We start from the raw sequence: 27,565 nt of genomic DNA on the forward strand, positions 1-27,565 counted from the left end.
TTAAACAAACTTTTAAACTGAGTCCATGGCCAATGGTTAATGAGTCAAGGAGTAAACTAAGTGTGAGACACCCTAGGACATCACCTGCTTTACATCCAGTTGTTCAGTGTGATAGGCATGTGCTGCCCAAGGGGATCAGTTACCGAAGTGCTCCGGGGGCAATCCATGATCTTACCCCACTGCGTCTGCAGGCATCAGACGTGTCCCCACTGGATAGCATGTATTTCTCAGACTCAGCTTTGGTTTTCTTGCTCCCTTTAAACCACTTCCTCCATTGCTCCCGGACCTGCAAAGGCAAAACCCGCTCTGGGTCAGCTCACTGACAGGACTGAGGATAGAAAGAGTCCTCAGTGGGAATCAGACCATGGTACCTGCTGGCTGAGGAGGCAGTACACCAGGAAGATGAAGACGCCCTGCAGGCTGTTGATGATGGTGAAGAGGTAGGCCATGACGTGGGCAGCTGGTCCCACCTGCAGGATTCCCAGACACCACGTGCAGCCCAAGATGAAGAGCTGAGCTGTTGCTTTAAATGTCAGCATCCTGGGTAGGAGGATAAAGGAAATTCACGATGTGCCCAGAGCAACACAGTCAAGCCAAACTCATCTTCACCCCATGGACGCTCCTTCCTTCCCCTGTTGGCAATGAGTTCTCAGACTGAGTTGTGATCAGCTTTGGTCTTTACTGTTAATGATTCTCCACAGTAGAAATGTCATTCAGGTCCAGAATGGCATCTTAATTTGGACTGAAGAGGGTAATGACACTTCATAATGTAAGTTGCAGAAATTTTATGATGCTCCCTAATTTCGTTCAACCAACATTACTAAAGAGGTACCATGTATCATTCCCTGTGCTGGGGTCCAGGTATTAAAAATAACAAAGGTGAGATTTCTATTGTCATAAAGCTCACCGTCCATTCAATTGACTAATACAACTGAACAGAAACATGCAAAATTTGGAAAGGATGATAGAAACATGAAAGAAATAGCACCAAATATGCACAAGGCTTCCTGGAGCAAAGGATGCCCAAGCCTCCTAGAAGACTGGACATTCACTAGGATTTTTTTCCCCAGAGAAAGAACGGAAGAGGGGTGAGAAAGAGCCTAAATTGAGGGTAGGGTGTGAACATGTACTGGATTGTGGGAGCGGTCACAGATTTTTCTAAGTACTTCACGGGAACATAATTGTTCTTTGTGTTTTTGCCATGAGACTGCTGACGAAAGTCCAAAGAATATTTATCAACTAATGTCAATTCTTCCTGTTGCTGAGGGAGTCACAAGCTGGGATGAGAAATGGACACAGCATACCACTGAATCAGAACTGGCTGCCATAGGACAGCTGCCTCTGTTTTACTCCAGGTCCCCTCAGAAGACCCTGAGAAGGGACATGGGGAAATGCTCAGGCACACAGCTTTGCTCTCGGGACCACACATCTGCAGACTTGTCAGCCTCTTCTCCATCTTACCTTGTGTTCTGGAGGGTGGACACATCACTGTTGAGGGAAGAGAGTTTGCTTTTCAAAATCCAGAGAGTCATCAGAAAGAGAGCTAAATTGACCTTCAGGAAACCACAAAATGTTTATTGAATAAAAGTTCAATCCATTATCCAGCCTGTCCAACATCAATTCCATACTGAAGTAGTTTCCATGTCTAGTAATAGTGTTTGAGTGTGTAGTTTTAGGAACAGTCTTAGAAAACCAACCCAAACCCATAACAGCCCGGAAACATTCCTGCTCCTGCCCCCCTCCCCCAACCCTGCTTATAATTCTGCTCTTCTGATGACCCTCAGATGAGCGTTAAGGACGCTTTGATTTCATCACTCACAGAGAAGATGGCACAGACTGGTCCAAGGAAACCCCATTTAAATCCCTTTTCTGAGTGGAGCCAGCAGCTGAGCAAGGGAGAGAATGAAAAATAGCCCTTAGGGAACTTGAACAATTATGTTAATTCATTCATTCATCAACAAATATTGAGTGTCTCTTCTGTCACAGGGTCTGTGGTTGGCTCTGAAGATACAGTGGTGAAGAGAGTAAACACAGTCTTAAGCCCCACAAATCTCACGTCATTACGAGACACAACTGGAAACACAGTGACGGCAAAAAAAAAGGGAGGGCAGAGGCCATGAGAATGTATCCTCGAATGGCATGCTTAGTTTTGATTAGAGAAGATTCCCAAAGGAAATTATATTTTAGCTGAGATATGAACAATGTGTGCATGTTACTGAGACAAACAGTGTTGAAGCAGGGAAGATGTCTGTAAATGTGTTAGTTTTTGAGAGTCCTGTGAACCTAAAATATCTTCAAGGACTTTTCTTGCACTATTCAGTTTAATTTCCTTTTTAACAGCAGCAAAACCCCTCCACTGAGTTTTTGGGGTTTGTTTTTAATTTTATGGATTTACTGAGATACACATCACATACCAAGAAATTCACCCATTAAAATTGTACAGTTCAGCAATCTTTAGTATATTCAGAGAGCTGTGCAACCATCACCAAAATCTAACTTTAAAACATTTTCACCTCTTCAGAAAGAAACTTCTTTTAGATTAGCAGTCACTCCTCATTCCTATTTCCATACACCTAACCCCCAGCCTTAGCCCCAGGACACCGTTAATCTACTTTCTGTCTCTATGGATTTGCCTATTCTGGATATTTCACATAAATGAAATCATACAATATGTGGTCTTCTGTGACTGGATTCTTTCACTTAACATAATGTTTTTAAGGTTCATCCATGTTGTAGCATGTCGTTACAGCTAAAAAATATTTTTAATGGCTGAACAATATTCCATTGTATGGCTAGGCTACATTTTGTTTGTTTCCAGTTTGGGGCTATTTTGAATAATGCTGTTGTGAGTATTCATGTAAGTTTCTGTGTGGACATATATTTTCATCTATTTTGGGCATATACCTAAGAGTGGAATTGCTGGGTCATGTGGTAGCTGTATGTTAAACCTCTTGAGAAACTGTCAAACTGTTTTCTACAAGTGGCTGCAATTTCATTCCAACCAGCAATGTCTGGGCATTCTAATATTCCCACATCCTTTCAAACACTTTTTATTGTCAGTCTTTTTTATTTTAATCATTTAATCAAATGGATGCTAAGTGATATCTCATTTTGTGGCTTTTAATTTGCATTTTCCTAATGACTAACTATGTTGAGAATCCCTTCATTCATGTATTGGTCATTTACATATGCTTGGGAAGATGTCTATTCAAATCTTTTGTCCATTTGTGTATGACGTTATTTGTCGTTTCTTGTTGAGCTACTCAATTAAATTTTAACCACAGTCAAAAGCAGAAGTTCTCTTATTGAGTAACGGTAACTGAGCCATAAAGAGCTTATGTCTATTGCTCAAAGTTTGAAGGATAGACAGTGACAAAATTCACTTGATCCAACATTAGGGGAAAGTAGAGAGTGAAGCAAGACATTTCAGGACAACGGAGAGTGCAGTGAGACATTTCAGGACAATACAGTACACAATGAGGAAGATGTAAGCAAGAAGGAAATTAAGTGCCCAAGAAGGACACCTGGAAATGGTACAGCTGAACATAAACTTTAATGGCATGTTATGGTTAAGAGTGCAAATTCTGGGAGATTGACTTCCCGAATGGAAGAGTGAGGATGTTGATAAATGTGCTCTCCTCCTAAAATGACAAACATACAAGCAAAACAGCTAAAACCAACCATTTCAAAATCCTGGCAATGACCCAAAGCCACAGAACAAACTAAAAATAGTTAATCCAAGGGAAACTATGGAGCCTCAATAACTGGGAAGGAAGGAATCTGTGATATTATAACTTGGAGCCATTTCCACTCCTTCTCTCCCCAGTTTAGTGCTACAGCAACCAAAAGTTGGTAGCACTGCGGACAAGAAAGAGATCTGACTATTTTGTGAGCTCCGTTAAAAGCATCACCATCCCCAGAGCACAGTCAATATTTTTTCCAATCCTTTAGCTCTCTTTAGGAATTCTTTATTCTCCAGATTTGGTGGCAATTTGATTCGACTGAGAGCTCTGAAAGTGAGGACCAATGAGCCTACCCTTAGGGAGGGCATTACTGAAACAACAGCAAACTATTGTCACATCTCTGGCTGCACAAAAAGCTGTAGTTTCAGGTGGAGTCACCAAGAACTTGTTGGGTCTCATAGGCATAGAATGCAGACTTGTGGTTGCCAGGAGGGAGGTGGGTGGGAAGGGACAGGATGGGAGTTTGAAATTTGTAGATACTAACACATATGTACAGAATAGATAAACAAGTTTATACTGTATAGCACAGAGGGAAGTATACACAAGATCTTGTGGTAGCTCATGGTGAAAAAGAATGTGAAAATGAATATGCATACATTCATGTATGACTGAAAAATTGTGCTGTACACTAGAAATTGACACAACATTGTAAACTGACTATAACTCAATAAAATTTAAAAAAAAAATTTTTTTAAAAGAACTTGTCTGGGAATTTAGAAGGAAATACTGAAGAACCAAAGGATCACAGGGAATTTTGAAAATCTCTGAAATAGTTCCGGAAATCTAAGGATGCACAAACATGTGCCCATGCTCAGGGAAACCCTGCGGGGAAAATAAGGAGAAGTTTCTCATCTCTGGATGACCTTGAGAATTTGTAGAATCAGGAATCAAAAGTGCAGATGGTTACATAAACTTCCTGAAGTTTGACGGTGTGCTTTCTCACACAGATAGCTTTGTAAAAGAGTGCAAAGCAGATAAGCAAGGCATAAGATCAACAAAGAAATAGAATACTTAACACAATAACTGAGGAGATCTAACAGATCTAACAGATTTTTGTTGCTGTAACAACAAAAACAGACACCTATGGAATATTCCACTCAAAAACAGAAAAATGCACATTCTTCCCAAGTGCATGAGAAACATTCTTTAGGATAGGACAGAGCATTAAAAGAGGCCTCAATAAAATTAAAAGGACTGAAATCATACAAACTAGTTTTTCTAACCACAAATGAATAAAATTACAGGTTCACAACTGAAGAAGATTTGTGAATTTTATAAATGTGTAGAAATTAAAGATTCTCCTAAGCAACCAGTCGGAATGGTCAACTGATTTTCAACAAGGATGCTAAGACAATTCAATGAGGTAAAAGAATTTTCAACACATGATGTTGGAAAAACTAGGTGTCCACATGCAAAAGAACGAAATTAGGCCCCCTGCCTCACACCATGCACAAAAATCAACTCAACAGCTATCATAGCCATAATTGTAATACCTACAAGTATAAAGCTTCTAAAAGAAAAAAACTGGAGTATTTGTGCCCTTGGGTTAGGCAATGGTTTCTTATATATGGCATCCTAAGCATTAGCAAAAAAAAAACAAAAAAACCAAACAGACGGAGAGGGAGAAGGAGGAGAAGGAGAAGGAGAAAGGGAAGGGGAAGAAGAAGAGGAAGAGGAAGGGGATGAGGAAAGGGAAGAAGAAGGGGAAGACGAAGGGGAAGAAGAAGGGGAAGGAGAAGGGGAAGGGAAAGAAGAAGGGGAAGAGGAAGGGGAAGAGGAAAGGGAAGAAGAAGGGGAAGACGAAGGGGAAGACGAAGGGGAAGAAGGGGAAGGAGAAGGGGAAGGGGGAGAAGAGAAGGAGAAGGAGGAGGAGGAGGAAAGAAGGAGAAGAAGAAGACAGATAAATTTTGAATTTTGATAAATATGTGAATTTTATACTATGTGAAATATATTTCAATAAAAATGTAAAAATATTAACCTAATATTAAAAGCTGAAAACAAAAGGGTACAAGCTAAGGAACTTGAGTCCCGGAATTTGAGTTGAATCCCAGCTTGGCTACTTTCTAGCTGTGCACTGTGGATATTTACTTAAACTATTTGTGCTTCACTTTACTCATCTGCAAAACGGGGCAAATCACAGTATCGACTTCATGGTATTGATGTGAAGTTTAATTGAATCAACACGTGTAAAAATGGTAACAAGAGTGCCTGGCACAAAGTACCATGTAAATCTTAACTAGAATACAATCTATTACTTTGATCACTTAAATTGGCTCTATTATAAGTGAAAAATTGGAACATCCTATAGAATTAGGATAAAGAAGAAGGTTAGATTTTTCTACATGATGTCCTAAATATTTCTTTTGATTTCATCTTTGCTATTTGAAGGACACAGATTGAAGATGTTCTTCTTAATTATTGTCATCTTCCACCAGAAAGATGCCCTGGGGATTGTAACTTAGCATCTCTCTATATATTATGCTCTGGCATAATCAAATGCTGTTCGTTCTGTAATACCACGGTCATGCTGAAGAAGGTAAAGACAGTGAAAATTTGCTTTTACCGGGTGGGTGTTCCATATAGATGAGGTCTGGATGCTGCAGAAATGGCCACAATCACAGCCGGGACTCCGTAGCCCACAGGGAACATAAACCACTTCATGAACCTGTTCACACCGGAGTAGTTGACCACCGTCAGGTTGCGCGCAGTGAGGAAGAGGTGCAGGCCCTCCAGCAGCATCCAGGTGAAGGCGGCCAGGTAGAGGTAGTGTAAGGCGCCGGCTACGATGGCGCACAGCACCTGGGGAAGGAGGGAGGTGTCACCAGGAGGGGCTGTCAGGGTGAAGCACAGACCCGGGACCTCTCCTATACTCTGCCACTGGGGAAAACGCTGGTGTATATGAAGGAGTTGTCAATGGAGTTCTGTTAGTTAAATGAGAAATTGGCTACTTACCCATCTACCCTTACCTGGAACTCAAGGCATTTTATTAAGGTGTCCAAGGCAGCATGGCTTCATGAACTCAGCATCCTCTAGGGAAGGGCAAAGCAAGGGGTCTTTTGAGACAGTATAAGTACCTTGATCTGAGTTTGGTCAATGGCTGTGAGGAAGAGAAGGTGGGCCAAGAAGAGGCACAGCGAGAGCTGCAGGTGGAGCGAGGTGCTGGTGTTCCGGATGGCTTTGCACAGCAGGAAGGTGAGGGCCGCCAGGAGGAGGCACAGCAGAGAGAGGCTCAGTCCCACGTAGGTGATCACAGCCAGTGCAGGATCCTCCTCCTGGGACCCAGCAAAGAGGAGACCACAGTCACACTTTCCTGCTCTGGGGTAATGACCCTTCCACCATTTTTATTTTTACTTTTTGGTGTAGAAAAATCAGAAATGGAAGAGCAAGATAAATCTGTGATGTTTATGGATAACTTTCTCCAGGTTGTGAATGTTAGAATTTTATGGGATCTGAATGATTAATTCTGATCTTGGAAGAACTGGAGACTGAAGAGAATCCTTAGTCAAGATCAAGCCCTAGAACTCAGCAGAGTTTATTTTCCTTTAAACTTTTGGGTATGACTAAACTTATGTGTTACCATGAGAGGTTCACATAGGCATCAATCTCCATTTGAACACCATCCTCCACCCCCATCATGTGATGCTGCAGACAGAGCCTGTACCTGGAGACTCAATGTCAAGCTATCAACGCCCTATCACGGACTCCACCCACCTCATCCCTGCAATACCTGTTCCTGGTTAGTCTCTAATCCTTACAGATTTAGAACTGGACTGGGTTAAAGAAGGAAAACCTCTACACTTCAACAGTGGTGGTAGCTTTAAATTCACATTCCCCTGCCTCTTTTTGCAAACAGTCCGAAATTTATGGAGAGAATGAAAAAAAAGTAAACAACGATGAATTCCATTTCCATGTAACTAGCGGAGAGAGAGAGAGAAGGAGAGAAAAAGAAATGCAAACATTAAGGAAAATAGAGGTAAGTACTCAAAGTAAGTGCATCTGGATAAAGAGCAATTGAATAGTATGTACGCTGTTTTCAATCTGCAACATACCCATAAGTTTGAATTTTTTCTGAATGAAATGTTAAAAAATAAATAGCAAGCCATGCAGATAATTCTGATGCATACTAAATCTTGAGAATCTTTGCTGTAACAACAAAAACCTAATTTCTCTACTGTCTAAATAGTCCTCCCAAATCTGTTAAAAAGTGCGTCACCAAGCCAATAGAAAATGGACCAAGAATGTGAACAAATTGTTTCCAGACATAGAAATACTAATGGCTCTTAAATAAAAATCTTCGTTTCCCCTCATAATAAGAAAAACACAAAACATTTCCTGGATATATTGACCTACCAGATGAGTAAAGATCCAGAAATTGGATAATACCTTGCAGTGAGGGTGTGAGGGATCACACACTTTCATATAATGCTGGAGCGTTCAGAGATGCAGCCTCTATAAGTTGGGAAATAGAAATATTTCTACCAACACATAATTCTGATTTTGACCCAGTATACATCCTAACTGAATGCTGAAATACAAGAATAATGAATTATATGTAAGTCCTTGCAACGTTCTTCATATTAGCAAATGATCAGAAACAAAACGCCCACTATGGGGAGACTTGATGTGTAATTTATGGCTTATTCACGTGAGAGAAGGCAAAGTGGCCATAAAAATGATGGAAGAATATCTTTGTGGATAAAAATAGAATGATGTCTCACGCATAATAAATAAATAACCCAAAATGTACAGCTGTGAAAAATGGCACTGCATGAGGGAAAAAAGCAGGGAAGGGGATCAAGGACAAATGCATGCATTTGTTTACAGATATAAAATACCCATAGGAAAATGTAGAGGAAACTGACATTGGTTGCCTGAAGCAAAAAGAAATAGCATCTGGGGTTAGGGGTAAAATGGAGAACTATCAATGTTTCCTATATTAGTCTGTTTGAATTGAAAAACACAAATATTTAAACTTTTCAATCAATATAAAACAGTGTAGAAATAAAACTATGAACGCTGTGTTATCTAGTGACCAGCAGGAGGAAACATGGCCTTGGGGGAATTGTTCAAACTGCTGGGGGCTCCTATGATCCAGCCATTTGGCTAGGATCCTTCTCATGCTTACTTTCATGTGGGCGCTCAGAGTAAGTATCTGTTAGCAAAGGCACCTGGATGAATCTCTGGTTTTGATGATCCAGAGAAAATAACCAGCTCACGCGACCAGGGGCGGAAGCAAAGATGGCTCCCAACCCACCTGGACTCACTGGCTCCCCCAGCCCGCTCTGACCTCTGGCATCACTGAATCTTCCATTCTGCAGAACCCCAAGCACCCATGTCCTGAAGGCCCCTATGGTAAGCAGAATTCTAATTTGGCAACCCTGTCCCTACCCCAGCTTCTTCCAGACTTTCAAACAAATGCCAGTCTAGGTGCTGCTGTGAAGAGCTTTTGCTCATGGCTTTCAAGACCCCCATCACTTGACTTTAAGAGAGGGAGTTTATCTTAGGTGGCCTGACCGAATCAGGTGAGCCCATAAAAGATCTGAGCTATTCTTGTAGAAAAAGATCCAAAGTTTGAGAGAGTTTTGACGAAAGGGAGCTTCTCCTGCTGGTCTCCAACAGGAAGGGTGATACATTTTGAGAGGGCCCAGGAGAGAGCCACGTGAGAAGGAATGCAGGCAGCCCCTAGGAGCTGAGCCTGGTCCCCTGTTGTCTGACCACAAGAAAAAGAGATCTCAAACCTACCACTGCAAGGAACTGAATTCTGCCAAAAAGCAGGGAGCTTAGAGGAGGACCCCAAGCCTCAGATGAAAGACTTGTAAAACCCTGAACAAACAACCTATCTACAGCATGCCTGTTTCTTGACTTGAAGAAACTGTGAGATAATAAATTTGGGGGCTATTTTTTAGCTGCTACACGTGCAGGAATACGTTACGTGGCAGTAGACGTTGAAGGCAGCCCCTTTGACGGCTCTCACCTGCACTGCGTAGTGGGCCATGAGGACGGCAAAGGCGCTGAGGTGGGTGCATTGGCAGGTGGTGCTGTTGTCTCTGGTGTCCACCGTCCTGCAGCCTTTGGTGGCCCAATGACCATTTCCATTCTGGCCACGCTGCCAGAAGACACAGAACACTTCCTGCCTTGGCCCAGGGATCACTGACTATAGGAACAGGAAGTAGGTGTGAGCTAGTGGTTCTGATGCCCAGAAATGCTGACCCAAAGCTGGCTCATGGAGGGTCCCCTTGGGATATGATGCAGCCATGGGAGAGCCCCCCTGAAGCCCAAGGCTGTGTGTACTACTCAGTCCTCTCCCACACCCACAGCTCCATCCCACCAGGACTCACATGTTGGAAGACAAAGGTGACTGGGGAGCTGAGGTCCTGGGTGTTCTTGTTGCTGATAAAGGCGGAGATGACATCTGACAACAGGATGGGGTGGATTTCCTGCAGCAAATCCTTGTGTGCCTCATGCAGAGCTGCCTGTTTCTCTGTATCCAGGACGAGGGGGGCCTCAGCCAGCAACTTGCCCATCCCTGGAGTGGAGATAAGTCCCACCACTGCAGGACCTGCAGGACGAGGGTAAGGTTGACATATTGCAATACCCAACAGGACTCCCTCTTCTTCAGATGGACTCTTTCCTTTTGACCCACCATATCCCACACTTCGCCTTAAACTTCAGTTCTTTATTTGTCACATCTTTGGGAATCTTGTCCCACTGTGAAGTCTCGGTGACCTTCTCCCTATCTCAGCCATTACCTGAGTCACCGGATTCGTGCACTGTATCCCAGGTCAGCATCATCTTTGTCTGATTCTGAATCAAGGTGATACTCCTGTCTCCTTGCTCCTGCACCTCCAGGGACAGTGCTGTGAGTTGTGGGAGTTAGATTAGTAACTGTGACTGTAGCTGCTGCACTCATGATACCACTATAGTGCCATTTTATAGAACATCTGTTTAATTACATTGTGACCATTATTGAAATATCTCCCTCTATAATATCATTCAGATAATTTTAAATGATGATATAATGACAGTTAAAGCTGGTTCAATCACAGTTTTACAAGCTTATTTAGCAAGAGTGAAAATAGAATATTATTACAAGTAGCTAAAATGATAAGCTGTGTCGTAGTGCTTAAGGCTTCTGTCACTGTTGGTAATAAGCATATAGTATGTTATAGTACAAATGATGCCATTATTTTATATAAATTATAATATTACACATAATATTTGGTACACATAATAATGGTACATGTATATGTATGAAACCAAGCAGGACCCTGCGGCCACCCCTCCACCACAAAGTACAAAGCCTCTCCACTTCCTCTGCCTCTTGTTTGTAAAAAAACTGAAGCTTCCCAAGCCTCCCTGAGCCACAGAAGAGCCCAAGCAGTCAACGGGCAAAACAGTCTCAGAATCTTTCAGTATCTGATGCACATTCCTGAGTTGTTTTGTTGCAGCAAAGTGTGTTACAGCTGAGTGTTATAGCTCAGCTGTGACAGCAACCGGGATCTGGGCGAGAAACCAAGCAGCAATCGGAGAGTTGGAGAACTCAGGTTTATTACGCCAGTGGGCCCAAAGGAGTTAACACTCTAAGCTCTGGACCCCGTCTGTAGGTTTACACAGCCTTTTATAGGCTACCAGTCTAGACTTTGCAACATTTTGCAATATCATATGCAAATAAGGTATAACAAAGGTGACTAGTTAGGAACAAGCTTTGTAGAAATGAACCAATCAGGAGTGAGGGAAATGGACCAATCATGAGTTAGCTCAAGGAACCAACAGAATCCTAGGAGTAAGTTGCACTTTCCTAGAAGTAAGCCATTTTAGAGTTTAAAAAGTGAGACAATGCCGTTGGGCCAGGGAACCAAATGGTGCTGGCAGGACGATGGTGGCCCTGCCTGGGGGTCCTGCCGTCTTTTTCATGGGGCTTCCCAACTCAGTTTTACAGACACTATCACTGCCACCAGAGGGGAAGAGATAACTGCACGATGGCCAGACTGCAGCCATGACGTAAGCTGCTCCATCTATGGCTAGTACAATTCCAAGAACTGGCCTCAAGAGATTGGGATTAACATAATTTCTCATAATAATCTCTATCTTTGTGAGCATCAAAATAATTGTAGCTTGCTCTGCCCGTCTGTGTAAGGGGGTAGCTAAAATTTTCAGCAAACAGATTCTACAGACCCATGTCGACATCTTCCACTCAAAGATATATGGTGCCCTATGTCAGCATGAAGAAGTTACAGAAGATGACCTTCGCTTCTAACCTTATAGAATGGAATGATGTCTAACAGTAGGGATTTGTAAGCAGCCATTTTTCCCCTTTCCTGTTTGCCTATTTCTGTTCCACTTAAACCTTAATTATAAAAATGAGATCACTAGATAACATTTAACCTAACTCCTGAATCATACTCTACTGAATGCACACAATATCTTGCCTAGCTTGTTGATTCTTTCCCTGGATTAAAAGAAGTAGGAATAAAGAATTAAGTAGCTTAGGAATGACTACCTCTCTGCACCCAGGATCCCCCTTAGCAATCCTGCAGGCAGACCACACGGACGAGACAACATCTGAAGGAAAGTAATGAGGAGTTAACCAACCTGCACACAATGGGAACTGATGCAGAACTTGACCTGCAGCCTTAATGATTCATTGAGACCCTTTCCCCTTTTCCCCTTTAAAAACGATCATGGCTGAGCAGAATCTTGGGAGTTGCTTTTGGGATACAAGTCTGACTTCTCCCCAGATTGCTGGCCTTCTGATTAAAGCAAACTGTCCTTTCTACCAACACTTGCCTCTAGAGTATTGGCTTTCAAGCAGGGAGCATCGAGACCTGAGCTGGGTAACATGTATACTGTCTGAATTTACAAAGAATTATTAGAATCTATGAGCAAATTAGATAACTGCAGTGTAAGCCCTGGCTGTTTGTTCGTTTGTTTTGTAACGCTAGTGCTTGACTTAAGCTTTCTTTGCCCAGGCATCCATGTCAAAGAGGCACCCACTTCAAAGACAATAAACACATTGCCAGCCAGGGGACTAGGTAAAGAGCCAAGCCACTTCCTCCTACTGAAGCTCCTTTATTTTAGAGATCTTCACTGATTTCAATAACTGACCATTTCAGCTACTTGTTTTTATCTCTTCCCACACTTTATTTTAACATTTTTCATTGATTTATAACCATTTTAAAATGTTGTGTCAAATCCCAGTGTAACGTCCCACACTTTAAATTCCGGCTCTTATGTTTTAAATTCACCAGCAAAGGGTGAGCCCAAATCCTAGGTCCCCACCAACCACTTCAGTAAAAGCAGAACCCCAAGCCCATGTGCTCTCTCTCTTTTCTCTTTGTGACTTCACTGTGTGGCCCCAAGTGAACTGTGTCATTTCCAGGTCTTATAAGTAATAAAACTTTATTTTCTTCAAAGTTTCCTGATAGTTATTGCTGAAGGGCACCTTATCATCACAATAAGAAGTGTAACTGAGAAAGAGCCTATGGGGCCTTCCCAGGACACCCCTTCCGGCCATGTCATCTGTTTCAGTTCCTCTCTGAAGTACTTAGATAACAGTATCTGATGCACATTCCCTGTGTTGTTTTGCAGATGCTAGAACCCCCAGCAAATTGAGGAAGTTAGGTACCTGATGACTAAGCGCACAGTAGACCTCAGACCTACTGGGGACTGAGAATGGATATGACAATCACCCTGCTACCTCACCATCAGCCCATCAGAGATTTGTGCAAGAGCTGGTAACATACCCTGAGAATTCCCTCCCTCACTTTGTCTTTAAAAAAATGCCTTCCTGGAGCCCACTGGGCAGTTCAGGTGTTTTGAGCACTAGCTGCCCTGATCTCCTTGCCTGGCACCTTATAATAAACACTACACTTTCCTTTACCACAAGCTGATGTCAGTAGACTGGCTTTACTAGGGGAGGGGAAGCAGACCCAAGTCTCGTTCAGTAACGGAAACGCAAGGGCCAGTCCTGCCACAACACTGGTTATTGATAGGCTGAGACCAGCACAAAACAATAACCTAGATGAAATAGACAAATTGCCACAGCCACACACACTACACAAGTAACTGAAGAAGAAGGAGAAAGTCTGAAGAGATCTACAACTAGTAAGAAGATTGAATGGGAAATCAAAACTTCCCAACATGAAAAGCCCAGATCAGAATGCTACCAACCATTTACGGAAGAATTGACACAAATTCTTCCGTAAACTCTTTCAAAAAATAGAACAGGAAGAAGCACTTCCTAAATAGTTCTATGAGGCCACTGTTAACCGGAAAACAAAACCATAGACCAACATCTCTTGTGAACATAGACGCAAAGATCTTCAACAAAACATTAAGAGCAAATGTATCCAAGGAGGCTCAAGACTTCTACACAGAAAACTACAAGAGATTCTTGAAAGAAAGTTAAAACCCTAAATTAATGGAAAGACATCCTGAGTTTATGGATGGGAAGATAATGTTTTTAAGATGGCAATATTCCCCAAAGTGATATACAGATTCAGTGCAATACTAACAATATTCCAGCAGCATTATATTATTTTTTGCAGAAATGGGAAGGTTCACCTTAAAATTCATCTGGCATTATAAGACACCCAAATACTCAATCCTGAAAATGAAAAAGATAGTTGGAGTAGACACCTTCCTGATTTCAAAACTTACTACTAACCTACAGTATTCAAAACAGTATGGTAATGGCATAAAGATAGATATATAGACCAACAAAATAGAATTGAAAGCCCAGAAATACACCCATACATCTATGGTCAATTGATTTTTAACAAGAGGTGCCAAGACCCCTCAACACGCAAAGAATAGTTTCTTCCATAAATGATGCTCAGACATCTGGCTATCCACACAGGGAAAAAAAGGAAGTTGGACCCCTACCTCACACAATACACAAAAATTACCTCAAAATGGGCCAAAGATACACATTTAAAAGCTAAAACTAGAACAGTTAGGAGAAAACATAGAGGTAAATCTTCATGGTCTTTGCTTTGGAGCTGGATTCTTAGATGTGACCAAAAAAAAGCAATAAAAGAAACAATAGATAATATGGACTTCATCAAAATGGAAACATCCGTTCACTAAAGTGAAAAGACTATGAAGAAAGTGAGAAGGCAATCTATATCATGGGAGAACATGTTTGCAAGTCACATATCTCACGGGGTCTACTGTTAGAATATACAAGAAACCCTTACAGCCCAACAACCAAATGCCAAAAAATAGAGTTTAAAAATAGGCAAAGGATCTGACTAGACATTTCACCAAAAAAGATACACAAATGTTTAACAATGCCCCGAAAAGATGTTAAGCACCTCTAGTCACTAGGGAACCTCAGATCAAACCACAATAAGGTATCACCTGACATACACTAGAACAGCTATAATGAAAACAAAACCAAATGGAAGTAACGAGTGTTGCTGAGGATGGAAAATGGAAAAATGGCCACTTTGGGAAAATAATTTTGTAGCTTCTCAAAAAGCTGATCATGGAACTACCATATCACTCAGCAATTCCACTCCCAGGTATGTACCCCCCAAGAACTGAAACCAGTTATTCAAACCAATACCTGTACACCAGTATTCATAGTAGCACTGCTCACAACAGTCAACAGGGGGCAACAACCTAAACGTCCATCCGTGGATGAATGCATATTCACACACAGTGGATTATTACTCAGCCATAGAAAGGAGTGAAATACTGAGACGTGCTACAACATGAAATAGCCTCAAATACATTATGCTAAATGAAAGAAACTAGACCATCAGGTCCCGTATTATATGATCCTATTTAAACAAGATATCCAGAATGGCAAATTCATAGAGACAGAAAACAGATAAAGGTTGCGAGGGGCTACAGGAAAGGTGCAGAGCACGCTTTTGGGATGATGAATATATTTTAGAAACAGAGGTGAGGATTGTACAAATCTGTGAACGTATTAAAGGCCATCGAATTTTATATGCTGGTTAAAATGGTGAATTTCTATTAACATGAAATTTACCTCAATAAGACAAATCATGCTTAAATACCAAGTAACACTAAATTAATGTTCTTCCAAGTTTAATAATTTGCTTTCTTTTGAAGCTGTTTGTAATTTATTTTAAATTCTTTATTATTTCATCTGCTGATACTTCATTTTACAATGAAAATGTGTGTTACTTACAGTTTTTTCATTTCTTTTTAAACTTTTTTTACTCTCTTTTTTCACTGAAGTATAAGTGACCTAGAATATTACATTATTCTGTGTACAACATAAAACATTCAAGTGTTAACAAAACAATGAATGATTCAATATTATTATACATTACAAATTGATCACAACAAGTCTAGTTACCATCTGTCTCCATACAATATTGTTCACTATGCTGCCTGTACTGTAATTACATCCCTTTGACCTATTTATTTTATAACTGGAAGTCTGCACCTCTTAATCCACTTCACATATTTTGCCCTTAACTTTTTATTTTAATTTGTTTATGAGATTAGCACTAAGATGCCGGCATGATCACTTGGCTCTAGTGGGATTGGAAGGGGAATGAGGCAGGGGAGGGACTGAGCAGGAGCCTGGGGGCAGTCCCAGGTACTTACCTGGACCTGTAGGTGAACTGAAGGTCAGTGGCCCATTGGGCAGGGCTTTGCTCAGCCCTCTCAGGACATCCTCCAGGCCAAAGAGCAGGTTAGTGGCCACCAAGTGCTGCTCTGATCGGGGCAGGGTTTCTAGATCCCTAGGGCTCTCCAGCAGATCACCCTCCTCCTGGATGAGGTCCTGGGAGGGGAAAGGCAGGGACAGAGAGCCAGTAGGCCATGCGCCAGAGACGCTGCATGAAGGCATTACCCACTCAGCCACAGAAAACAGAGCCAAGAGACTGGGTAATACAGGTGGTAGCAGGTGGGATTCCCTGGGTGGTCTTTGCCCCTGGAATCCAGCCACTCAGAGTTCAACCCTGTTCATCAATGTCAAGGATGACATAAACTAGGAATATATGCAGGAATAGCAAGAGGAAAGGTCATTAGTTGGTGCAAGTGGGTGTCTACCAGTGAGTACAAATTCCTGCTTCTCCACTCTTCCCACCCACCCTCGGAGAGGCGGGTCCTCGGAACAGTGCGCCATTGGGTTGGGATCTGTCTCTTCCCAGACCAAAGCTTCCCCAGACCTCTATGCGATGCTTCCACCTTGCCTCATCTGGGTCCTGCCCTTACCTGAATAGTGTTCTGCACAGAGGCTGGACTGAAGTTTTCGCTCAGATCCTGAATTCTTTTAAAGAAGTGGGAGAGCCTCTGGGGAGAAGGAACACGAGGGAGTCAGGGAGCCTCAGACGTGGGTGGGAGAGCTTGGGAGAAATGCGGGGTGGGAGAGGGTGCAGAAGAATTTCCTGCCTCCAGGTCCCGCTGGGGCCACTCACCTGGCTCTTGATTCCAGGGGGTGCGGTCCAGGTGGCGAAGATCTCTGCAGGGGAGAGGACAGCGGTTCATTGGTTGTGAGAGCGTCTGTGTTTGTTGTGGGCGGGGTCTCGGGTCAGGTGAGGACAGGTACCTTCACAGACGGTCGTCACTTGCTTATCTTGGAATCCGGCTTTGGGCAACCAGCCTCGGCGGCAGTGGCACGTGTATGAACCCACCGTGTTGCTGCAGATGGTGGAGCTGTGGCACTGATGCTGCCCGGAGCTGCACTCGTCCACATCTGGGAACACGAAGAAGGGGGTCAGGCTCTGTCCCAGCCCTGATGAGGCCCCTCTGCTCTCTGTGCCCCAACTCCCTTTTCCCATATGAGCGTCCCCTCAGCACTGAGGAGGGGATGGCACCTGTGACCGCACATCACTGAGTGGTGGACACAGTTCTGACACAAAGCAGGTGAGCCCTGTACAGGGTTGTGAAACTACTGAAATTTCTTCATCCCAGTTAGTAATTAGTTGCTGCCTGGGTTTCCCGGGAGCCTTCCCCTTGGTACCCCGGCTCCTTCCCCAGGACCCCTCAGATCTTTTCACATTAAGCCTCAAAAGAACGCCTGGCACAGCAGGGCCCCCCAGCGTGCAATCTGCTTGGTTTGTGTGGGGCCGCTGAACGCGTGATCGGATGTTTTGAGTGCGGGTCTCCAGGAGTGTAGAATCTGGGCTCTGAACCTTCACAGATGGTGTCGTTTGGGCCGTTGGGGGACCCGGGAATCGGCTTCCAGCCGAGGCGGCAGCGGCACTCATATCTGCCCACGAAGTTGAGGCAGTGGGTGGAGTTGTGGCATGGGTTTGGTCCCAAAGTACATTCATTCACATCTGAGGACAAAGCCAGAGGGTCAGGCGTCCCGTCCACTTCTCACTGTACCCTATTCTTGCTGCCTGGCACCAAGGACCCCATCGTGACTGCATGTGCCATCACCTGGTGACCTTCAACTTCACCTTCCAAGCACCTTATGGTGACCTCCCTGCAAGATGAGTGTGGGTCCCCAGTTTACAGGCGTTAAAAACAGGAAGGAAACTGAGTCAGGGGGCTGGATTTCCTGACCAAGGACCCTTGACTGCCCCGTCCTGACCCTGGACAAAGGTTCCCCTTCCAGGAACAGGAATTGACAGCTTCCTCTGTTCAAATGTGACAGATGAGGAAGGGGTGAGGTCTAGGGGGTGCTGACAAGGGCTCCACAAGGGAACCCCAGGCCCAGAAGGCTCTGCCGTCTCCATGGCCTACAGTGGGAGCTTTCAGGGAGGCAAATCCTTGGGCAGGGCCTTGGCATTGCAGGAACCTGGGGGTCTCCTTCTCCCTCCTCCCTGGGCTCCAGGAACTGCCTCGGCTCCTTTCCCAGCTCTAGTCCGGCCTCAGAGTCTTCCTGGGGCCTCTACCTTTGCACGGCTCCGGGCCCTCTGGGTTGAGCTCCAAGCCAGGCGGGCACTGGCAGGTGTAGCTGCCCTCGGTGTTGATGCAGATGCTGCGGCCTTTACAGATTAGGGATTTCCGCTGACATTCGTCCACGTCTGCAAGGGGAAGGAGAGGGTGATGGATGCCTGCGACTGCAGACGGCCTTCCAGGGTCAGGGGTCCACCATGTTTCCTGGCATGGAAGCATCTGGAAGTCCTCCCTCTCACTTCCCCAGTGGGTGAATGCCTTTTCTAATTCACATGCAGGCATCCTATGGGTGAGCATGGTGGCCCAGACATTCTGTTGTCCCGATGTGACCAGAAGTGGCCCAAGTCCTCCTCATCTGCCAACTCTACCAACTCTGGCTCCCTCAGCCTCCCTGGGCAGCTCCCAGCTGGAAGGGGAACATCACAGCTGCCTGTGTCCCAGCCTGTGGACTCCGACAGAGGCCTGGGTGGGCCTTCCTGGGAACTGAGTGCAGAGGAAATGCTGTGGTCCATTGTCCTGACTCCCCCAGGGCAGGTGCTGCCAGCTGAGCTCTCCTTGGAATCCTCATGACCCTGGCGGGACAGTGCTCTCCCATCCACGCTAACTCTGAGGCTCCAGCTCCATGGAGCTCCAACTCCAGCTCCAAGACCCACCCCTGAGCCAGGCCCCTCAAGGACGAGGCTTTTGTGCAGTGACACAGAAAATGAGGATGATGCCAGAGAGGCCAGGGCCACATGGACAGTGGGCCCCAGGCCATGCTGCACAGTACAGCTGATGTCCATCCAGGCAGCCTTGGGCTGTGAAGGTGCCTTTTTCTGATTCTCATGAAGTCATCCATCCCCTGAACTGGCAGGAACCAGTAAGAGTCCCCATCTGAGCAAGGCTGGCGGGGGCGAGGGCTGGGTGGCCGGAGCAGGGAGCAGGTGCTGATGGACGAGGGGTGGCAGGCGTTTCTGCCATCTTGGGCCTTGGCCTCCCACCGGGGACATGGACCTGTGGGCCCTGCTGAGTGGGGCTTAGCCTCCATCTTCCGCCCCAAGTGGTTTGTGTCATCATGGGGCCTGGGGTGATCATCTCAGGGTCCCAGGGCCCACCATAGCATGGGGGGTCTGAGAGGCTCCCGTGGGGCAGGTCTCATCCCAGCAGTCACTGACGATGGTGAAGAGGACAGATACGGTTCTGGAACACACGGTGCTGTGAGCTTGTTTAGTATCTTGAATGTTATCCTCTCTTTTGCTTTATGCACGTAAGATGCCAAATGGGCAGGGGGGATATTCCAAACATTTGGAAGTGACCCTCTGAAGAAGGTTCTGAGCCTTGGGCCAAGGTTCAGAGATGGTTGGGAGACTAAGTAGGTGCACAGGACAGCCCTCTGATGCCTGGAGAAAGTGGGGCGAGGAGCTGAGGGAGCAGCTGGGGACTCCTGCCTGTAGCAGACCCCACCCCACAGCCAGAATATGGGTGGACGCATCCTCCGGTGCCATAAGGGCTGGAATGCCGAGGTGGGGGTGCACAGTCCAGCTGAGCCCGTCACAGAACTAGGTCTTTAGGTGGCAGATCTTGATCCAAACTGGCAGGCTGCTCTCTCCCTGTCACCCACCTCACTTGTTCATACACATCTCTGCAGGGGCTCACAACAGGGGTGGGTGGCATCCCTAGTCCAGACACACTGAGTGGGATCCATGACCATCATATGCGGTTGTGCAAGTTGCTCACTGCACAAGGGGCAAGTCGGGTTGAAAACCAGCTCACTCTCCATTCCCCAAACACACGGTGTTCACCTGGAGAGGAGGGATCTTTTCCCAATTGACAGGAAGGCTCTGGCCAGGCCACATGTTTCAAGACAACATCCACCCACAGAGGCACCTATGTACCAACGGTGCCGCCACACAGATGCAGGTCCCCTCTTCCCTCCCACCAGGGGGGTTCGGCTGCCCTCCCTCTGCAAGGGCAGGAGGGAACTGGCTGGGACCAAGGTCGTGGGCTCTTCTCTCTGCAGCAGGGTGGGTCTGAGGACCTTCCTCACATCCTCTGGACCCTGGCCTCAGCCTCCTCTTCACCTCCCACTTTCGCTCTGCTCTCCTCCCAGGCCGCAGGTTTCTGCTATAACCCCCCTCTCTGGATGAGCTGTGGCCTCCATCTGCCATTGCGGATGCCTTCCCCTACCCGCCTGCTCCCCCTGGAAAGGGGGTAAAGCCTGATGATGTGTGGAGGCCAGACAACTCCTGTGTCCCTGCTCAGGGGTTGGACCAGGACAGCTGCCCTCTGAGCACCCTCCCTGGGGCACAGCCCCCAGGAATGCCCATCCTGGAGAAGGTGCATTAGATCATATGATCATAAGTTAAAAACCCAACAGCCACCACTCTTTTGTGCTTTATGATCTCATATAACTTCCCAACAATTCTGTGAAGTAAGAAACACTGTCACCCTCTTTTTACCGATGGGTAAACTGAGGCACAGAGAGGTGAAGTAACTTGTCAAAGATCAAACAGTTAACAAAAGGCAAAGCTACTTCTGTTTTTATACGTAAAACTTAGGGACTCTTTAAAAAGAAAACATAAAATCACAATGATATTCTCACACCTAGCATGTTATTAGTGATTTCTGAATAAGTATGATGGCCAGTCAGGTGTCAGCTGGCAAAGTCAGGATTTGGGCCCTTGGCTCACGCCACCCTGCCTCTCTGTGCAGGTGGGACAGGCACAGGTACACCTGTCCCAGCTCAGACCTGGGCGCTACACCTGTAACCTAGGCCCCGCCTCTCAGATGCTGCAGGAATGACTCTGCATTTGGGCGACCCCAGACCTCACGGATGGAGAGGTGGAACACACAGGGTCATTCTTACCTCGACATGTGTTCTCGCTCTCATTCCTGAATGTTGGTGCCCCAGAAACAAGCGCATATCCTGGGATGCACGTGCAGTAGTAGCTCCCTTCTGTGTTCTTGCAGTCTGCCGATTGTCCACAGGACACTGTCAAGGGTGGTCTGCACTCATTGATGTCTGGAACACAACAGGGCAAAAGGTCACCTTCCAAAGGCATGAGTTCCCTCAAGGCAGAGATCCCCATCCCCTACGTGACTCCTCAGCATTGGGCCTGATGCTTAATCAGTGTTGTTTTGGAAAGAATTAGACTCCCAGGCAAAACTGCAGAGCCTGGGCTGCACCTGGAGCAAGCCATTCCTGAAGCTGTGAAATCTGCTCTTCTTGGCCCTCTGGATTTGGACACAGTGGGAAGTGCTGAAGTCGGGGGTGGTGGAAGCTCTGAAGCCCCCTCCCCAGTTCTGCAAGGACAAACTGAGGCACAGACTCATGGGGACTCAGCTCCTCTCTCCCCAGGGAGCCATGCTTATTCACCTCTTATCTCTCCACTTTCATAGTTTTCCTTCCTCCTTTTTCTGTCCTTGATGACAATTCTGAGGACAAAGGGTGAGGTCCCCAACCAATACCCATGTCCCCCACGGTCACTGCGTTGTACCCCACAAGCTCTGCAGGTCTTTCCACCACCCCCGAGCCTCTGTACCATCACAACTCTCCAAGAGGCTGGTGAAGATCTCTGAACCAGATGAAGAACTGAATCCCGGAAGGCAGCGACAGGAGGTACCGTCGACACATGAGGAGTTCGGAGGGCACCACCGAGCACAGGCTGCGGGGGCAGATGTGGGGAAGGGGACCATGGTCAGAAGGCCCAGGGAATGAAGTAAACCAGCTGCCAGCTGGGGGTCCAAGAGCAGAGGAAGGGAGGGAGAGGAGAGATGACTGGCATTAAAAGAGAAAGAGCTCAGAACACCCTGGGCATTTGGGGGAAGAAGAAACAGCTTCTGTTATTTCCAGCAAACCATTTCTGAACCTCACTTGCAAAATAAGCCTCCTTTCCCCCCTCGTTGGTGAGAGAACCCTGCCCCTGGCATGCAGTCTCCATCTTCCATCACAAACGGGGCCGGCTGGCAGACGCACCTGTCGAGTTCTGGGCTGCGGGTCCCAATGGCAACAGCAGCAGCACCAAGAGTCCTGGGGCAGAAAGACAGAGAGATGGCGAAGACAGGAACGTGGAGCTCCAGTTTCAGCCCCTTTCTGCGTGGCCCCTGACTCCTAGGGAGGTAGCTCTGGTCCTGCAGCCCACCGCCTTCCAGCGGCATCCCCAGGTTTCCTGCACTTCTCACAGAATCCAGGACTCCACCTTTCCCTTTCATCTCCAGGGACTCCCCAAGGAATCAGTCACTGACGGGCACAGCCCTCTTGCAACCTCGGGTGCTACACATAAGAGGACAGAATGTACACAGACAGATGATGACAGGGACACAGCTTAGGAACTCCAGCTTTTCCCCGTGGAGAGAATAAATCTTAAAGGAGAAAGTTCTCAGACTCGTGTGCTTTGCCCATCCTCAGGTTCATTGCTCTCTGGCAATGGCAGAAATCTGCTTTGAGGATTTCTCTCCAGGATCACCCCTCCTGTTTAAGGTACACGTTTCAGGGCATGCAAGAAGAGCATGGGTATTGGAGTCTAACAGCCCAAAGTCTGAGCCCCATCTCCCAGTGATGTCAGCAGGGCATGGAACCCTAGAAACGAGAGACAGGGAGCTGCGGACAGGTGAGGTGAGAGAACTAAGGCACCTACAGGAAGAGCCACCATCCCCTGGTCAAGTGGCCTCTCCAGGCACAGTGCGCATGGCTTCTGTGGTTCCTCCCAAATGAGCCCCTGGCCCTCCTATAGTGCACTGAGGGCACAGACCTTCGGCTTGGTCTCCAGGTCCGGTCCTGAGAAATGAGTCAGTGATAGCAGTAGGCTTTGTGGGATGAAGCCACTGTGGGTGTAAAGGGATGAAATCTACCCTCCAGGCAATGACCAGTCCACCCATCCATGTGAGCTGATGAACGCTGTGAAAATTTTCTCAGATCTGTCTGACTTTACAAGATCTTCCTTCTCAGGCAAAGGCAAAAACGAACTCCTCTCACAGGCTGTACCGCCATTTCACTACTATGTGAGGCGACAGAGGCTCCTGGTGGAGAACTTGGAGTAAGGCACACCCAAGTCTGCATCCAAACATCCACCTGGTGGCCGTGAGGCTTTGGGAACGCCACCAAGCCCTTGGACTACAATTTCCGCCAATGCAAATGAGGAAATCATAGTAGTATGAGCTTTGTCATGGTTGTAGATGAGTGAAGACTAAGAAGGGGTCAGCACAGTGCCTGGCATACAGGAAACAGACAGCAGCATGTCTGCTAAAGGGAAAGAAAGAGTAAAAGAAGAAAACGAAGAGCAAGGTTTCTTTCCTGTTCCTCCAGCATCTTCCTGTTACCTGAGACACACCTGTGTCTGGGTCAGACTCCAGGGCCAGGCAGAATGACATGGTCACCTTGGCTCTCTCAGGGCTCAGAGTCCCAGATGTCTTCTCCTCCCTCTTTGCCCATGAAGTGTTCCTTTCCTCTTAGAGCTCTATCCAGCGGTAGAGAGAGCCGGGCTCCAGGGCCAGAGTGCCTGAGTCCAAAACCCAGCTTGGAGCAGGCCCTGGGGGAAGTTGTTCAGGCATCCCATCTCTCAGATGCCCCATCAAGGATGCCCACTTCCATTTTCTAAAGTGTGGCACCCAAAGAAGGATCAAATGAGTCCCATGTGTCTGAACAAAATCATTTAGTCTTCTGAGTATATAAGATATGTGCACAGCTACAAGTGTGAACATCCTGGAGAAACTAACTTAGCTCTCCAACTGCCTACAGCATTTCATACATCAGACCCTCCAAACTATGCCCAGCTTTAGAAAAATCACATTTCACAAGTTAGATGGTAAGAAATGTGGCTATTCTCATAAAAGCAAGGAAACAAATTACAACCAATGAGAAGAACATATAAGGAACACCTAAACTGCTAGGTCACCGGTATTATCCTAAGCATTGAAGGAAATAAAGACTAATCGGAAATAAGCGGACCTCACTGGCACTGGTTTTCACTAAGACACTGTTAACTCCAAATCGTTCCATGACCTATACAAAGCCTAAGAGCAAAAAACAGTGCTTTTCTTAGTGCATCAAAATTATTAGACAATCTGGCTATGAACTCTTTAAAAAACGAATAGTATGGTTAGGGTGATAATTAATTTTATGTATCAATTTGGCTAGGCCACGGTACCCAGATATTTGGTCAAATACTAGTCTACATGTTGCTGTGAAGGTGTTTAGATGAGTTAACATTTAAGTCAGTAGACTTTAAATAAAGCACATTACACTTCATAATTTGGGTGGGCCTCGCTCAATCAGTTGAAGACCTTAAAGGGAAAAAATTGACTTCCTCCAAAGAAGAGAAAATTTTGCTTCCGGTGGCCCTTGGACTTGAGATGCAACAACAAGTCATCCCTGGGTTTCCAGCCTGTCTGCCTGCCCTACATATTTCAGACTTTCTAACCTCCATAATCTCATGAACCAGCTCCTTAAATAAATCCCTTTCCCTCCCTCCATCTATACATCCTATTGGTTCTATTTCTCTAGAGAACCTGGACTAACACAGGTGGTAAAAATGAGAAATCTGTTAAGTCCCCCAGTTTCCCTAGGAATAAGTTTCACCAACTTTCTCTTTGACAACTTAATACAACAGAGTTAATGCCCTTCTTAAAATTTCTCCCCTACTCTCCCTTACAGAGATAGTGGGAAAACCAGAAATACAGCAAGAGCCAGAAGTGAAGCAAAAAACAGAGGAAATTCCCGACTGGATAAATAGTCCCCGATAGCTTTACTTGTCTACCACCACTGTTACAATTCTACCGACCTGGCAGCAAACCTAGATACCGGTTTCTCATGGTGCAGAGAGCAGCAAGGCCAGCCACTGAAGACGTCTGATCTTGATCTGTGTGTGTTGAGAAAGGGTTCTAGTTTTTAGTATGACTCATGCCTTAAATTAGCTGGCAGGAAACAGGTTGGTCTGGGTTCTTTCTTCCCTAATCTGCATGAGGATTACTTCTCTGAAACTTCTAACTTTAAGTTGTTGCTTAGCATTACTAGCATCTGTACTGAAAGCCTCCTAGAGAGGGGTTTTTATGTCTTTTTGTTATAGAAAGTCCTTCTACATCAAACATGAAGAATTCGTCTACTGGGCTGTTTGCCCCTGTGAGGACCTTGGTTCATGAACAGACTCTCGTATTTACTGTCTATTAACAGGCTTCTTTCTTTTTAAGTTTTTATTTTGAAATAAATATAGATCTAGAGGAAGTTGCAAAACAATACCAAGAGGTCCTGCATAACTTTCACCCATTTTTCCACAAAGGTTACTTTTTTATGTAATGATAGTCCAGAATCTAAACCAAGAAACTAGCACTGGCGCAGTGTGTGTGTGTAGTTCCATGTCATTTTATCACACGTGCAGGTGCCTGTAACTGTCACTGCAATCAAGGTACATAAATATTCCATCACCACGAAGATCTCTCTCATGCTACCCCATCACCTCTCGACCCTGGCAGGTCTAAAACTAAGGTTTTCATTCTTCCCCAATACTCATCATAGTCTTTGATTCATATTTGTTGTCAAAAAAGAAAATAATCTTGCTACATTTTGTTTTGTTTTGGTCTATCTGTTTTTCTTTTTTTTTAATTGAAGTACAGTCGATTATGATGTGTCAGTCTCTGGTGTATAACACAACGCCCTTTTTAAAGATGGGAAAAACATGTCCCTCAAATTTTCCAGGAGCCTGTGTGCTGGAATTATGGTGATTTTCTGTATTTGTATCTGTTTGCTTGGTTGTTTTCTAGGTGGCCATGTATATTAGTCTGCTAGGGCTGCCACAACAAAATAGGATGTGGACTGAGTAGCTTAAACAACAGAAATTTGTTTTCTCGCAGTTCCGGAGGCTGGATGTCCGAGATCAAGGTGCTGGCAGGGTTGGCCTCTGATGGGAGCGCTCTCCCAGCTTGTGGGTGGCCACCTTCTCACTGTGTCCACACGTGACCCTTTTTTCTGTATATGGAGAGAGAGCTCACTGGTGTCCTCTGGTTCTAAAGCTTAAGCTCTTCACTCTACATCTCGTGGCCATGACAATGCCACAGCCCTATTCCCTTTAATGTTCCTTTGGCCCCTTGACAAACGGCTTCTGTGCTGCTCCCTAACCCTACGGATTCCTCACAATCCCTAATGTGCCCCTCCACCACCCACAAGCCTCTGGGGCTTTACAACCCACCATTTGATCGATAAAGATCTCCCCAGATGGAGATATGAATCCAAGATAACAGCGACAGGCAGAGGCACCAAAACATGTGGAGTAAAAAGTGCACCTCCTAACACGGAACACCGTGGGGATGGAGACCTTGGTCAGAAGCCCCGAGGAACAGGGTGGGAAGGGATAAATTGGGAGTTTGAGATTTGCAGGTACTAACTGCTATATATAAAATAGATAAACAACAAGTTTATACTGTAGAGCACAGGGAACTATATTCAGTATCTTGTAGTAACTTATACTGAAAAAGGATAGGAAAATGTGTGTGTGTGTATATATATATATATTCATGTGTGGCTGAAGCATTATGCTGTACGCCAGAAATTAATGCAACATTGTAAACTGACTATACTTCAATAAAAATACATTTTAAAAAGAAGCCACAAGGAATGGAGGAAGCTAGCTGCCAGCCCAGGACCAGAAAATGGAGGAACGGAGGGATGGCTGCTATCAAAAGACAAAGAGCTCAGGAAACTCTGGGAATTGGGGGAGAAAGAAAGCATTTCTCTTAACCCCAAAGGAAGTGTTTCTGGGGCTTTTAATTTGCAGAATAAGCCTCCTCTCCACTACACTCCGTTGATGAAGGAACCCAGACCCCAGTGGGCACTCCCCAGCTTCCATCACTAATGGGGCTGGCTGGGCAGACTCACCTCCAGGGTTCAGGGCTGCAACTCCCTGTGGCAACAGCAGCAGCATGGAGTGTACTGGGGCAGAAAGACAGAGGTGACAGAAAGGAGGATAGAGCTCCAGTTTCACCCTCTGTCCCCAAGGCCACTGCCTCCCTGCCTTTCCACT

General features: G+C 45.6%; 1 protein-coding gene across 4 annotated transcripts in view; it reads right to left on the reverse strand.

Moving 5' to 3' along the window:
* LOC102528746 (adhesion G protein-coupled receptor E2) overlaps positions 1-25,417 on the reverse strand; it is a 32,476-nt gene extending 7,059 nt beyond the window's left edge. Inside the window, exons 1-19 of one of the 4 annotated variants that reach the window (XM_072947505.1) lie at positions 25,334-25,417; positions 22,531-22,584; positions 22,097-22,219; positions 21,421-21,576; positions 18,572-18,703; positions 17,864-18,010; positions 17,278-17,424; positions 17,147-17,190; positions 16,944-17,021; positions 16,332-16,509; positions 10,493-10,600; positions 10,082-10,302; positions 9,718-9,897; positions 6,818-7,015; positions 6,307-6,542; positions 1,820-1,886; positions 1,462-1,553; positions 372-540; positions 176-286 (exon numbers count right to left, since the gene is read on the reverse strand). In XM_072947505.1, the coding sequence (XP_072803606.1) occupies positions 176-286; positions 372-540; positions 1,462-1,553; positions 1,820-1,886; positions 6,307-6,542; positions 6,818-7,015; positions 9,718-9,897; positions 10,082-10,302; positions 10,493-10,600; positions 16,332-16,509; positions 16,944-17,021; positions 17,147-17,190; positions 17,278-17,424; positions 17,864-18,010; positions 18,572-18,703; positions 21,421-21,576; positions 22,097-22,219; positions 22,531-22,584; positions 25,334-25,364 (2,472 nt within the window). In that variant the 5' untranslated portion in view covers positions 25,365-25,417. The remainder of the gene's footprint in view (positions 1-175; positions 287-371; positions 541-1,461; positions 1,554-1,819; positions 1,887-6,306; positions 6,543-6,817; positions 7,016-9,717; positions 9,898-10,081; positions 10,303-10,492; positions 10,601-16,331; positions 16,510-16,943; positions 17,022-17,146; positions 17,191-17,277; positions 17,425-17,863; positions 18,011-18,571; positions 18,704-21,420; positions 21,577-22,096; positions 22,220-22,530; positions 22,585-25,333) is intronic. The other 3 variants (XM_072947506.1, XM_072947507.1, XM_072947508.1) reach the window with 3 other exon arrangements.
* Positions 25,418-27,565: the final 2,148 nt, after the last annotated feature.

This window comes from Vicugna pacos, chromosome 22, assembly GCF_048564905.1.
Source record: "Vicugna pacos chromosome 22, VicPac4, whole genome shotgun sequence".
Taxonomy (NCBI): domain Eukaryota; kingdom Metazoa; phylum Chordata; class Mammalia; order Artiodactyla; family Camelidae; genus Vicugna; species Vicugna pacos.